Raw genomic sequence first — 14622 nt, forward strand, 5'->3', positions numbered from 1 at the left:
GTTGAGGTCTTGAAACCTGAAGAGAGGAAGTCGCTAGGGAGACACCAAGGAATATTAAAAGAGAGTAATGTAACTTCGTATGTAGAAGGAGCAGGAAACATTCTGTTCACATTCATACAGCAAATAGAGGAAGCTTTTTTAAGAAGGCAGGCAGGAAGAAACATGCTTTTTATTTAATATTCTTTAATATACAATTCATATTTAATTGGAACAATTCAACTATTTAAAAAATCTAACAATTAAACTAAAAACAATTTAATTAAAAACACTATTTATGTAATACAATTTAACTTTTTCGCTAAAACAATTAAGGTATTTAACTAAAATATAATCAATTAAACTCAAAACAATTTAAATAAAATCACTATTTAACTAATACAATTTAACTTTTCGCTTTTGTACAAAATGGGGTTGGTGTTTTATAAGCCACGCCCTCTCTTAGGTGTGAGGTTTTGGGAGGGAAATTTTGTTTAAAACTCGTAATATAATCTCCCTCCTCTTGTTCAACCTGGATCTGGGCCATTGTTTTGGGGGTTGATGCAGTCCTTCTCGGGACCCAGTTGTCTTTCCGGAGGTCTACGACGTCTTGCAGCATGAACCTGATACGACTTGAAAGCAGTCCCTTCTTCTGGGAAAGCTCCTTCATTTTGCTGAAGCACTCGGACAGGTCCTGCAAGAACACAGAAAATTCAAGTCACATTTCACTCCTTACGCTTAAGAGCCGACACATGAAACTAGAAAACTCATCAAGTCCACATAGCACATGCTGTGCGGGAAGGCACGTGTAAATTTAAAGGGAGCTCTGAAGGTTACCGTCACTAACTAAATGTAAATGTGCGTCTCATCTACACGAACACTTAAACAGAGATTTTTGGTGGCTGAGCCTAGGCATGGTACTGCTTGCTCGTGCTGTGACAGTGAGTGAATTCTGACATGAGCCAGCAGAGGTGACGGGAGGAAACATTCAAGTCTAACCCAATACTGAGCAAGATTTCCTTTGCGCTAGACAGGGACAAGCTGACACTACAGCATCAGGCATTTTATTTTAATCCTATGAGCGTGACCCAGGTAGGAGGAGTACAAAGAAATGCAGAAGAACATGTCATGGTGATCATTCATCACACAGAAACACTTTCAGAATCTCGTAGGCAATCTCGGAAAGGTATTTAATATCAGAATACGCATAATATCTTTATGTATTCTTTATGATGTGCATTTACAAGTATTAAATCCATCTTCCGCAGTAGTTCCCATGTTGGCCACCAGATTGCAACATCAAATTTTCTAACTCACAAAACTGCTTGTCCATCACCATCTTACCACCTGTAGTAGGATATTCAAAATATGACGTGAGCGAGGTCGTGCAAAAAGCACAAACTCCATATCAAATTTCATCCAAGTCTGTCAAGTTAAATTGACCGGACAGACATGACCAGCCCATAATGCCTTCTCGTTATACAATTCGTGCCAAGAACGCGTAACAATTACGAACTACTTGCATGTTACGAGACAGAAACCAGACACTGAAAGAGAACAAACACTACCACACACTGCTTTTTTGTGTCATACCTTACATATATGCCTGGGGTCTCCGTAGAACTCAAAGGAGGGCAATAAATTAAACTGTAAGAAAACTGCAAACTAAAACTATTTGAAAATTAACACAAACATACTTGGTTTTTTCTCTCTAAATCAGCCCCCACTGTCGTGAGCAGTTTGCACAGACACTCCAACGACTGCTCGTCTCCTTCCACAAGAACACGCTTAATGCATCGCTGCATTATGCTCGCTGTCAGCATCCCTAATTTGAAGAGCTCGCCAACAAATCTGTAATGTACAAAAAATATTTCAATGGGTTGAGTTAAGACAATAGTAAAAATCCAAAAAAAGAACACGAGCGAAGTAGTTCGTCTCTGCAAGATACAGAAACATTTGTACCTTAAAATAATAACTTTTTTAAATTAATTTCATTTATTCAATCTCTTGTGTGTGATATATATTTCTGATGTGAAATATAATTTCTTTTGCGTGGTTTCTCAAGGCGACCCTGGAAAAAGCTGTTAAAAGAGTTCAGACAGAGTATTAAAAACTTCAAATTAAATAATTACATTACTGCAACGCACATTTCAATGTAATTTACATGTTTTGCGGTTCCATTAATTTTCACAGGTTTTGTTCCTAACAAAATACATATAATTTGTTTTTAGCTTCCTCTGTTCTTCTGGTTCCTTGCGTGACGTTAAAGTTAACGATGACAACTTCACACAACGAGGGTGTCACAAACTCTACAGAGTACAAATTATTTTCCCCTCCGGACTTACGTAACAATTTACATACTGGAAAAATACGGAGTTGTAGTGCTGTGAATCATTTAATTGAGCAGGAACGTCACAGTGTTTTGATGGTAAGAAACCGTAACTGACATGGGGCGCAATCCACACAGGGGCAAGGTGAGATCTGACTGAACTGTGTGAACAAGCACAGCAGAGCAAGATGTTGTATCACACGTATGGGAAAGCAATAAACAAGAGATTGTTCAACTGTTCCAATTGCGATACATGCAATTCCTCAAAGGGGTTGTGTGACATATTAAAAGCCTATGGATATTTTAAGTGGAGCAGGACTTTAACCTTCAGTCCTCTGATTATATACAGAGTTAATCCATCAGTGCCCTGGCAGGATACATACATCTTCATGAAACAAAAAGAAGACGAAGTGTGGACTTTATGATGAGATAAGCAGCAGAATTGTGAAGCATACGTAGATATTTCTGCCTCATTTTGACACATTATGGAACAACACAGAAAACATCTTCTTGGAGACATTTATTTTAAATATTCTAAATTCTTCGCAAATTTCAGGGGAATATTAGAAAGAAAACCCCCTCGAAGGTATCACCACCTTGTCAAAGGCCCATACATTTTGCTTGGTGAGGAGGCTTGCGTACTCAAATGACCCTTAGGGCTATGCGGGCACGGGCTTCGGCTCCTAGTAGGGTCACCCATTCTGGACAGGTCTAAGACTAAGAGTGATTCAATTACGGGGTAATTTTACGGGCGTATTAAACGACGCACGTTTAATGATGAGGCCCATAAGCTACCGGGAGTTTCCGAATTAATCTGGTGATTTTGTGTGGTTATAGGAGTCTATGATTTTTTATTTATTCATAGTTTATTTAACGACGCACTTTCAGAAGCTCCGAGCATTAAATCCATTGATAAATCCTATTTTATTGTTTGGAAGCACAAAACTGGCTTCGTTCTGTATTACTGTCGACTAAAACGGATGCCACCAGATGTCTCAAAAGTAAAGTGCTGTACAACTTTTAGGGTTACCCAAATATCGGAAAAGTTTTTGTGGTAATATAATTTACCGCATTCGACCGGCTGATGAATAAAGCACGTAGTTTGGTGGCTAAGAATAAAAGGTGTATGAAAATGTGCCCCAATGACAAGTTCTTGTGCACACGAATGTTTTTGAAGCACTGGACTGTCTACCAACTCCCGACAATTGGATTTTTCGCCTCAAGCGTGAACTGTACGTGCGAAATCGAGAAATTAGGCTGTTCTCTGGGGTGACGTCAGAGCCCTGAAGGTGGTCCAGGCGGAGATAAGGCCTACAGAGGGATGACTTCGAAGTTTTTACCCCAACGGCCTCCTTGACTGCGGACATTGGCCACGAGGGCTGAGATACACGTAGTTTGATGGGTAAACCAGTTAGAAGGCGTACATCATGACTTGTAAGGTAGTGTTTATTGTTGTTCCTTCAACGCTCTATCAACTGATAATGTTGTGTATCCATTATTTAAATATGACAGGATGGTTATGAAAGATAAACCGCGGGAGTACATTCTGTGCATGCTTTAAAGTAACTGAGAAGAACCAGGAAGCTGGGGTTAGCCGGTGCCAACATGTTAGTTTACTGCGATTGGATGAAGCCGATATTTTGGGCGTGTTTTAAGAGGGGACAGGAATTGAATCTATTTTTTTTTTAGATTATGGTGCCACAGAGTTTCATTAATCTCACAGGCGGCTTCGAATGGCGGATGCTAAGTTTGTTATGAATTGTGAATGGGACAGGGCGAATGTGTAAATGGATTTTAGGAACTGCTAAGGATTTTGCCTTCCACAAGGTGGGGATTGTGTCTTTGAACGAGATTCGAACTGAATATCGCTTGGATAACCTGTCAGCTTTGTCTTGAGTACTTCGTGGTTTTACTTTCGTTAAGTTGGAGAATTTTGTGGCGTATATTCTGGTTCTGTCTCAGATAATTCGTTGATGCGATAATTGTTCCTGTGCTCAAGCGTCTTCTTCACGCTTCGGCCTGCTTGACCCTCGGTGGTCACGGGATACCAGGCTAGGTGAGCCCCAGAAACAGACTGAACGCAGAGAGAGGGCGGGAACTTCGCCCCGCAGCCCACACAAAACCAGCATCACGATCGACTATGGCCGTCAGATACGGAGTGTTTCGGATAAGCATTTGCGGACAGCCGACAAGGGGTGATTCTCGGACTTGTGGGTTGTCGTGGGGCTAACAATTGCCGACCGTGAGAATAAGAAACTGTTCCGACGTTTTGTGCGTGTCCTCTGACTGGGACGGAATATTTGCAACGACCTAAGCTGGACTAAGCGCACTCAGAGATAAAAGACAAATGACTTGTTCTCATGCTCATTTGCTCTTTAACGCGATGCATGCAAAATAAGCATATGTCTATGTTGGCTAATATATGATAGGTGGGTATTATATTTTTCATATATGCCTACAATTTGGACTTGACAATTTTATAGTTGTATTTTGTGTCTTATATTAATCCACAGTTCGTTCCAGAATCTCTTTTCTTTAGCAATTTTAATAAAGAACATTGTGAATTAGTACGCCGAATTCCGCTGGGCTGACACAAATCTAATTACTCCTTAAAAAGGCTTGCAGTGCACTCTGTTCACGCCACATTTAATGAAGAGATGTTGGCTGATTTGGTTACTGGATCAGAGGGACAGGTCCGTATTCACCTCGTAAAAGTAATGCGTAAAATAAATTTCACTGCCTCATTTCATTTGTGATCTTAAAATCTGTGTTCCATACAGCGTTCTTTCACGCAGGCGAAACCTGTCCAACTAAAATCAATATTATTGTGCGGTAGCGGATGCACTCTATTGAGTACTCTTGGTACTATGAACAGAGGAGCTTTCATACTCGTTGAGCCATCTCCCGGGGAAATAAAGAAGTTCAACCGGTTTTGGTAGCTCTATCAATAAAGTGAATCAGCATTAGGATCTACTTTACTCCCAGTTTCCGAAATTTGACATTTTAGACTCCCAGATTCTTTTGAGCGTATAATCAGTGAAGTTTTGCCTAGAATTAGGAAGTTTAATCTTGAAACGATATTTAGGGATAGAATGTGCACGCTGACACTCCAGAGACCAAAGCAAGTTGCTTGTGCTTCTAAATGTCGTACAAGGGAATGGTCCAGTTGGTCAGGTCAAAAGGCGCTTGTAAGGCTGTGAAGGACTTGATAAATCACACACCCAATAAATACTAAATAGGAACCAAGAAGCATAGGACTTAGATCAACCTAAGATGTTCCACACTTCTGTGACAGTTACAGTGCACAGATTTGTAGGTAGTTTTATCAAATGCATTTTGTGAGCTGTTTGAGTTCTGATATATTTATCAGCCCGTGTGTATCAGAAGTTTCTGAAGTATTTCCCAGTCTTACCAGCGTCTGGCCCACAGACTTCATTGGGATCCACCAGGAAATACAACAGTGCTGCTGTCATGTGTGTGTATGGCGGAATAATTTTGAACTGCACATTCCAATTTTGGACACATTTTGTGCAACCTTGTACAGTGTATTGGCAGCTCATATATACCCATCAAACTACGTGTATCTCAGCCCTCGTGGCTAATGTCCGCAAATGCCTCAAAACAGTGAAGGAAGCCTTGGGGGTAAAAACTTGCGTCGTTAAATAAACCATGAATAAATAAAAAATCAAGGCTTCTATAACCACACAAAGTCAGCAGATTAATTCGGAAACACCCGGTAGCTTATGGGCCTCATCATTGAACGTGCGTCGTTTAATACGCCCGTAAAATTACCCTGTTTTCGTATCCGTGACCTTAGACCCCGTAATTTCCTCTCCGAAACGAAAGAATTTTGCCTTGGCGTCGATTTCTTCTCGTGGGTGCTTTCCCGTCAACAGAAATCATCTTTGTCGGGTCTCGAACTCAGTGTCGAGGCCTTCGTTTCCGAAATCTCCTCTTCGAAGCAAAAAACTCTGATCCCTTCTTCTGTCTCGCTTAGTTTCGGAGCCAAAGGAACCGCCCTTGAAAGAAATCGAACTCAGGACACTTTTCCCAGAGTTCTTACCTTCCTGCGTTCTTTCACTATTCAAAATGAATAATCGGGATTCGAAGGAAGGAAACATTTTCCCTGTCGCAGGGGCGATGGGTTCAACAGCGTCCGGGCCCCTCAAAAATTGTCTTTAAAATTGAAAAAGTATAAAAAACACGACGTTATTTTTAAACAAGGGCAAATTAAACTGCAAAATTTACTTCAAGCCTCGTTTCATTACTTTTAAATTAATTTCCATTATCATAGAAAATATTTAATATTAATTTTTGATTTCTTACAAATTATAACTTGGAGTAATCCAATTTGTATTTCTGTAACTACAAAGAATGTGTAAATATGAAACGCTGGTGTTGTTATAAAATACGAACACGTGCAACAATCTCGGCTGGCATGCCATAAGGTTCATTTCTCAGTCCTTATGCACGCTAGAATGAACCGTATTGCACTCCCTCTACTGACTGTTGCGTCATTTGTTACGTCTGCTTTGTTGTGTTGGTATAAATAGTAGGCAACAATCGGCATTCGTCATTCTGGAACGAATTGTGCTGTGAAGAGGTTGTCTATAAAGTGCTTATAGATACGTTTGTGCTGAATTATTAGCAAAAACCTTTCTGATTTAGTAACAATTTTGTGACAGTGTCCCGCACTCGTTCGATTAATATTTAATTTATAATTCAACTTTTACTGCCTGCGGACATCGAGATCTCCTGCTATTCACAAAGGTGAGCCAAGGTTTTCCTATTTAATATTATTGCTCATTACATTTACAGGTTATCATTTACAATTGTGAGAAGGGTTATTGCAGTGATGTGCTGTCTCTTACGAAAGTTTACCGCGGTTTTAAATGCTTGTTCTTCCCTTCTGGAAGCTGTCGGTGTCCGCATTCCTGCTCGGAATCTGAGAGATTCTTCTATGTTCAGTCGCACTCCTTCGATTAAAAACATTCCCTTCGCTAGACGCTCATCAACTGCTGATGTTGTCTGCTGGGGCGTGCATGTGTTTGTAAGGAAGATGGCTTCTCGTAATCACATTCTACGAAAATCTATTTTACTTTATTTATTTAAATTATTATTACAAACATCTGATGCATTCAGTAGCAATTTTTCTTTGTGCATTAACGTCCTATGCACTCGTGTGTTGTTTGATAATCTCCTTGTTGTTACCTTTTCATCTTGATTGTTCGTCTCGCGTGCTGTAACTGTAATTTGCCTTCTGGCTATTGAATTTTTATTTGTAATTTTCTGTGACATCGTGAGGATTTGTATGCAATTGTTAAACATTGTTGTTGTGCTCCAAATACTGTCTGCATTTATGGTAAATAGTTCAATTTCTACAGCAATTCGAAAAAAACTCGTGAATTAATTTCGTAACTCTTTTAATCCGAAGATGTCATTCACACTATCCCCCATATTACTGCTACAATGTCTTTCTTTCTTCAAGGTCTGGACGTTAAAATCCAGTAATGGCTCCCGGCTTCAAAGAACTGCTAAAGGAGGTGGAGTGTCCAGTGTGTACGGAGTACATGCTAACACCAATCGCCATGTGCGTGAACGGGCACAGTACTTGTTCCAGCTGCAGAGAGAAACTTCTGACCTGTCCATTCTGCAGGTTCCAATTTTCAAAAGCCAGGAACCTACTTGCAGAAAATTTGGTTAGAAAAATGAGGTTTCCGTGCCAACACTCAAAAAGAGGATGCAGAAAGACATTTTATCCGCAGGATGCAAGGACACACGAAGGAGAGTGCGGTCACCGTCCGATTAAATGCCCTTTCTCTTCTATCGCGAGTGTAGAATGCCCCTGGAAGGACAATTTGAGCAAGGTCAAGACCCACATCCGAAAAATTCATTACCTACCAAGTGACAAGACACGAGAAACAGCGACGCTGAGTGCAGTTATTAATTGTAACGACCCAAATAGTTGCGATCGTCACGAAGCCATGTTCGTTTTAGGCGAGACGTTCTTCATGACGACCAGAATTAAGCAGAATAATGTTTACATTCGTCTTTGCCACGCGGGCCTACGGAACATACCCAGCTACAAATATACAGTTTCAATTAGAAGACGGGATGGCCGAGTCGTTTTTTCCGCGTGTAATAAAACAGCAAACTCTTTTCAGGACGATGTGCGAAAAATGTTCGAAGTAAAGGAGTGCGCTGTTTTCACACAGAAACAGTGGGGGAAATGCACTGATAAAGACAAGTTGTTTTATAAGGTATTCATATCCAACAATTGACAACAATAAATTTCCAACGACCGGCCTGATGACACCGCCACAAATATTATTAGATATGTGTGGCATTTATTAAAATCAAGTATATTTTTCCATATTAATTTGTAAAGATGTAGGCAATAATGTATATTTAAAATCTGTTATTGTATATTAATAAATTTATTTGTTCTTATGCTCCCTGCGCATTTATTTTTAAGCACCTCAAACACTCGAATGTCCCGTATTTTGTATCGAGGGCATTTGCTTAATCTGCTATACAGTGTAAAACTGTGGGATGTACGCCATGCCAGAAAGGCGTACATAGAGATACAGGCGGTTACATTTGAAAGTATGAACACTAATAATGCACATTTGTCGAACAAAATAAGCGTAAGAATTTAGTAAGTAAGTTTTAAATAATTTTTTATGCGCAATGTTAGAATGATGCCTTCTGTATGAAATATTTTAACCCGAACAGATTTTCTATAAACAGGAGTGAAATTATATTAACATTTAACTCACATTTGATGGTTCCAGTTGTATTCATGAACAGTAATAATGTACAGAGCTAACAATACTTACAGGTTTATAATACCGGGTCTACAATTTATGAGGCTGCGGTAGTGCTTGCATTACGTGGTCGGCCGGCGCTCTGTTGACGTCGGCGGGACTTGTGCGCGTGAGTCACGGGCGAGTCAGTTTCGGTGCCGCTAGTAACAGCGAACTACGAATATTTCTCGTCACTAATACATGTTATTACATTAATTGTTCTTACTTTAAATCACAAAAGATGTTCAAAGTGACTGCCTTGTGCTCGCAGGCAACTTCACATCTCGTTAACATGTTTCGAAATACTCGACGAAGCTCTTCGTGGGAAATTGTCGAATATTTTCTTTAACTGCTTCTGCAGTGTGCGGGTAAATTGTGAACGTTGTGTAAATTTAATAGTTAGACCCTTTTTCTAAGAAATGGCCGATGAAGAAAAGACTTACGGTTTCTTCGTGCAAGACAATGCTACAGCTCACACAGCTGATCGGTCGATGTTAGCATTAAGAGAAGTGTTTAGTGAACAAGTTATCGATCAGTGGCCTCCGCGTTCCCCAGACTTCAACCCGTGTGATTTTTACCTGTGGGGCATGCTGAAGAACAAAGTTTATGTAAACAACCTGCACACTGCAGAACTTAAAGAAAATATATGACAATTGATTTTGGCAATATCCCAAGAAGAGCTTCGTCGATTATTTCGAAACATGTCAACGAGATGTGAAGCTTACCTGCAAGCACAAGGAAGTCACTTTGAACAGCTATATTAAAATGGTATCTGAATTCATAATTCCAGCATTGTGACTAATATATGTTCTACATAAAGGATAACTTAAAGCCATTACATTTTTATTTTGTGATCTCGTCATGTTGCACCCTGCAATGTTGTGCCACTTTGGTCATTTCAGAAGAGCATGTTGCCTCCATCTTCAGGGTTGCAGTAGGGTTTTTGGTAGGCTGTATAAAGCTGTCAATAATTTATTTCAGGCTTAAAACATTTGAAGTGCATAATTTTTGTTGCAATGTGAATAAGCAGTCACAGTTCACAGTTTCTTATATGTGCCATGCAACTGTGACAGGGTTTTAAAACCTTCAGACCTCAAGAATATAAGAAAATAACAATTCTGTTCCTCACTCTTTACTTCTGTATGTTAGCTTAACTGCAAAATCATGTCACTACATGTTTCTCTGATCATTCTGTCACTAAGATCTTTGCTGAAGTGAGTAATATCTTTCTTTATTTAACACAGCACTACATAGCCTACTTTGAACCATAAGAAGCAAAATGAGATATCAGGCTGTCATGGAGATAAATAAAGAAGTTTGCTACCTTCCTGAGTGTTGCATCATGTAGTCTGGTAGAAATTCACTGAAGTTTCAGAGGCAGTAAGCACCTCAGAAATGTTAATCAATTTATACCAGACTATATGGTTAAATATCCCTATGAAAGCAATCTCTATAAGAACTAAGCTTCAATAACTCGCACCTCAATAAGAGTGGGAAGAAAACATCATTTGAAATCTGATAAACATCTGACTAAAAGTTGCATTTAAGAAATTATATTTAAGTTTATATAATTTTATACACCTGAAGATGGTTCTTCTAGAACTGAAACATGTCGTGTAAAAAGTGATGTTCTAATGTAAATCGAACATTTCGATAGAGAACATCATTTTAAATATTTAAATGTTAATTTTAGTAATATTTTAATATTTAATAGGAATTTTATTGTGATTTGACTGACAAGATTTAAACAAATAAACAAAGAGTGGGAAGACATAACAGAATCATCAGAAAAGTTGTCCTTTCCTTGGATACAAATTCAATTACTGACATGTCAGAAATATCTTTGTACCAAAGACCAATGTTCTCGACTCAGGAAGGATATGCATGCGCACATCATTATTTGCTTACCAGGACATTCACGTCAAAGGTATTTACTTCATTCTCACCTACATCGGTTGGGGCACTCAAATCTGTGGCAGATTTAAAGCATGTTTCATTGATGAGTGCTGTGGGTATATTACCAATTTATAAATTATTTAAAACTACAATTGTTTGGAATTATTCCTCTAGTGTTCCAAAATAAGATGCCTGTGTGATTGAAAGACTTATCCATGACTAGGAAGACCAAGGAAGTTATCAGAGATAACATGGAGGACTCTCTAGTATGGATGCTACAAGAATTGCAGGGGCATTACTCAGATGTTCTCTAGGCCAGGGGTTCTGACTCTTTTTCACCAGCATACCACTAATTCTAATTCAACACACTTCATGTACCACTAACCAAATGAGTTCAGGGAAAATGTATTTATATCTTTTGACTTCTTACTTAGTTCACGTACCACAAGTTGAGAAACGCTGCTCTAGGAGATACTGAAATGAGAAATTCCGCTTGAAAGCCCGAATGTTGACAAAGTCTCTGGTTTGCTGCTGGGTGTGGGAGTTTCCTAGACCCTGTCTTGGGGGGGTTCTGAAAATATTGGTGTATGTTTATGTGTGTCCAGTACCGTTCTTAGGATGGGGCAGCCACCCCAGTCTTCATGGGCCCCTCACATAGACATTCTGTCATTTGACACACAACTTATTTAGATGTGTGCCTGTTACATAAAAAGGGTTACATGAAATAACACTATAAAACACAATACTATTTCTCAAACAAATATAAAGTGCATAACAATCGAGGCGGGGTTTAACGTCAGAGCGTTAAAAACAAAAAAGTTGTTCAAATTTTAATACCAACTAAATGTTTTCGCACAATGAAGATCACTTCGGAACCTTCCCTACAATTCCTTTGTGTTTAATAAACATCACAATGTGTAACAGTCGAAAAGATACCACCTCCCAAACAAAACTACTCTTGTAACCTATGTACCACATGGTCCACCTCGAAGAGGCAACTGCTTTGTTTGCCGAAATGTTGGTTAACATGAAACATTCAACTCCAGCTTCGAAAATCAGTTATCTGTGCACTAAAAGACAGAAACATAATCGCTGACAGCAAACGGAGTCTCATACCATTGGCCGCGTTTAAATAGAACTATGAAGAAATATCAGTAGGATTATTTGAAGCTACTTTCCAATACAATTCACGAATCATAATTTGTGACGAACAATAATAATAATATAGGAAAAGCGCACAGGTGTGCATAAGAAAGTTTTCCTGTATTTAGTACGTCCTAATCGTTTTCATTCATTGATTGATCTGGTTTTGTTTTTACATTTTGTTATGTGGTATCTGTCGCATCGTTGATCATATAGTTCACTTACATATTCGGTTCCTGGTTCGTGGTAGAGTTTCGTTTTACAAATCTTGTGGGGGTAGCCGTGAACTACCAGCCTCTGTTATTGCGTGACGCAATGGTTGGTTCGGTCCTGTTCATGCCCGGTCGGTCATCGCGATTGTGGTGTAGAAATCCACCATATATTCTCCCATTTTCACTTCCTATATCCTCTCCGTAGATGGCAGCAGCAGTCTGTTACGTAGATATTCCATCTCGAACGTTTCCTTCGCTAGCTCGTTGGCCAGTCTTGATGGCGCGTATTTTGAAATTCCAAGAGTAATTTTCACGAATCGTGCCTTGACGTTTTCCAGTGATTTTACGTCTTTCAGACTTAGGTTGGGCCATGCAACTTCAATTCCATAGGTTAGCAGTGGGACAATTTTAGCTTCGAATAGTCTTACAGCGGTTTCAAGGCTAAATTGTCTTAGATTTTTTATTTCGAGCATCCCTTTGGTAGCTACGATGGCTCTCCCCTTAATGTGGATCCGTAGGACTTCGTTGTAGTCTGCAGTGTTACTCCCAGGTACTTAAATGCATTAGTGACTTTCAATGTTTCCTGTTTGAAGTAGACTGTGTCTTCCGCTGTCTTCCTTCCTCCTCTCCTGAATACCATCTGTACTGTCCTTTCTTGGTTGATTTGTAACCTGTTTTGTTCTGCCCAGGTTACTAGTCGGTTGAATGTTTCCTGCAAGTCACTTTTATTCGTCGAGCCTAGGTCCATATCGTCAGCATAGATATATAGCGGCGTTGCGGGTAGACATACTTTCGTGATGTCGGCCGTGGGGATGTTGAATAAGAGTGGGCTTAGTGGATTCCCTTGTAATACCTCTTTGGTTTATACGATTTCTTTTGATATCGTTACGGTGTCGTCGATTCTTACCAGGTTGTGGGTCAGGATGTTATGGATTAGGATGGATGTGCTTTTATCCAGTCCTATCTTTTCCAGCAAGTATCTGTCTGTTCACACTGTTGTTTAGTCAATGAAAATTGTGTAGTACTTGGGGTTCGAAGAGCCTCCTTGATATCGTTTAGCAGGTTTTCTATTGCTTGTAAGCAGGAGCGGCCTCTTCTAAACCCAACTGCTGTTGAGGGATTTGTGGATCAGCTATCTTCGTGATTATTTTCGTTAGTATGGTTGTCAGCAGTTTGAATGAGCTATTTTCTAGTGCTATTCCCCTGCATGAGTTGGGGCCGTCAGTGGCACCCTTGCCTTTGTATATCATTTTGATATTCGAGACATCCAGGGATCTGGCAGCTCACCAAGTTTCAGGCAGTGGTTGAAGAGGACTTCCCAAGTTTCTATGAGTAGCGGACAGGAGACTATGATGTGCTCATTGAAGATATCATCTGGCCCAGCTGCCTTGTTTCTTTTGAGACCTGCTACTGTTTCAGTAATCTCTTTTGTGGAGATTGGTCTGTATGTCCTTGTTATTGATGGTGGCAGTGTGGGATAGGCTCAATTTTCTCCAGTCGGCTTCAGAATGTCTGTAAAGTGTGTTTACCAAGTCTCCATGTGGATGGTGGGCGGTATTGGTACTTTCCTTTCTCTCAGCGCCACAAAAAGGTCAGTGACGGCTGCTGCTGCTAGTTTCAGTTCTTCATTTTCCATATAAGTGTTCCTTTTATCCTTAAGAAGGATTTTGTACTGGTTCCTTCCCATCGAGTATGTCTCTAAGTCTTGGGAGAGTCCTGAGAGTTTTGCTTAGTGTAAGGCTTGTAGAGTAATCCGTCTTTTTCTGTAACAGTGCATTGAACCATGGCTTTGCTTGTCTTTTCTTGACAGGGATTATTGTGGACTGGAGTAGCTGTTGTATCTGTTGAGTTGCTTTCGTAACACTGCTCTGTATGGCTAGTTGAGTTGACTCCATTTCCTCTCTTGCTTCTGCTAGGACATGCAAATCAAGCTTTCTTGATACTTTTGTGGCTCTTTTCTGATGGACTGACATTGCATTAGTCAGCATGTCGAAGGTGGTGATGACTGGGACGTGTTTTCTGAGTGGCGCTAGGCTAGACAACTAGTCCACTGTTCATTGTCTTACACGCATGTTATTTCCTCTGCAGAATATGATATCTATCATGCTGCTTCCATTGGGTGCGAGATATGTTTTTTGCTCTGCATTGCTTATTAGCCTAAAGCCTTCTTCTTCGAGAGCTTCGACTAGCAGTTTGCTCCTTTGCGTGGTCTTATCTATTTGGCAGTTGAAATCTCCTGCTATTATTACTGGATCTTCAG

At 39.9% G+C, this 14622-nt stretch overlaps 1 protein-coding gene across 3 annotated transcripts; it reads right to left on the reverse strand.

Moving 5' to 3' along the window:
• Positions 1-343: 343 nt before the first annotated feature.
• On the reverse strand, positions 344-12514 carry LOC110840141 (eukaryotic translation initiation factor 4 gamma 1-like). 3 transcript variants are annotated; one of them, XM_087357040.1, is made up of 4 exons: positions 12376-12514; positions 11451-11578; positions 1674-1827; positions 344-670 (listed from the first exon to the last, which is right to left on the reverse strand). In XM_087357040.1, exons 3-4 carry the CDS (start codon positions 1797-1799, stop codon positions 383-385), a joined length of 414 nt encoding a protein of 137 aa, XP_087213166.1. In that variant the 5' UTR covers positions 1800-1827; positions 11451-11578; positions 12376-12514; the 3' UTR covers positions 344-382. The 3 variants fall into 3 exon arrangements, 2 of the variants coding, with proteins under 2 accessions (XP_087213166.1, XP_087213165.1); XM_087357039.1 differs by lacking the exon at positions 12376-12514 and adding an exon at positions 11845-12037 and having other exon boundaries at positions 11451-11705; XR_002546779.2 differs by lacking the exons at positions 344-670; positions 1674-1827; positions 12376-12514 and adding an exon at positions 7082-9286 and having other exon boundaries at positions 11451-12042.
• Between the last annotated feature and the right edge of the window lie 2108 nt (positions 12515-14622).

The sequence above is a fragment of the Zootermopsis nevadensis genome, unplaced genomic scaffold (assembly GCF_977971745.1).
Source record: "Zootermopsis nevadensis isolate Lab colony 2312 unplaced genomic scaffold, Znev_1.0 Znev_ptg000028l, whole genome shotgun sequence".
Lineage (NCBI taxonomy): Eukaryota > Metazoa > Arthropoda > Insecta > Blattodea > Termopsidae > Zootermopsis > Zootermopsis nevadensis.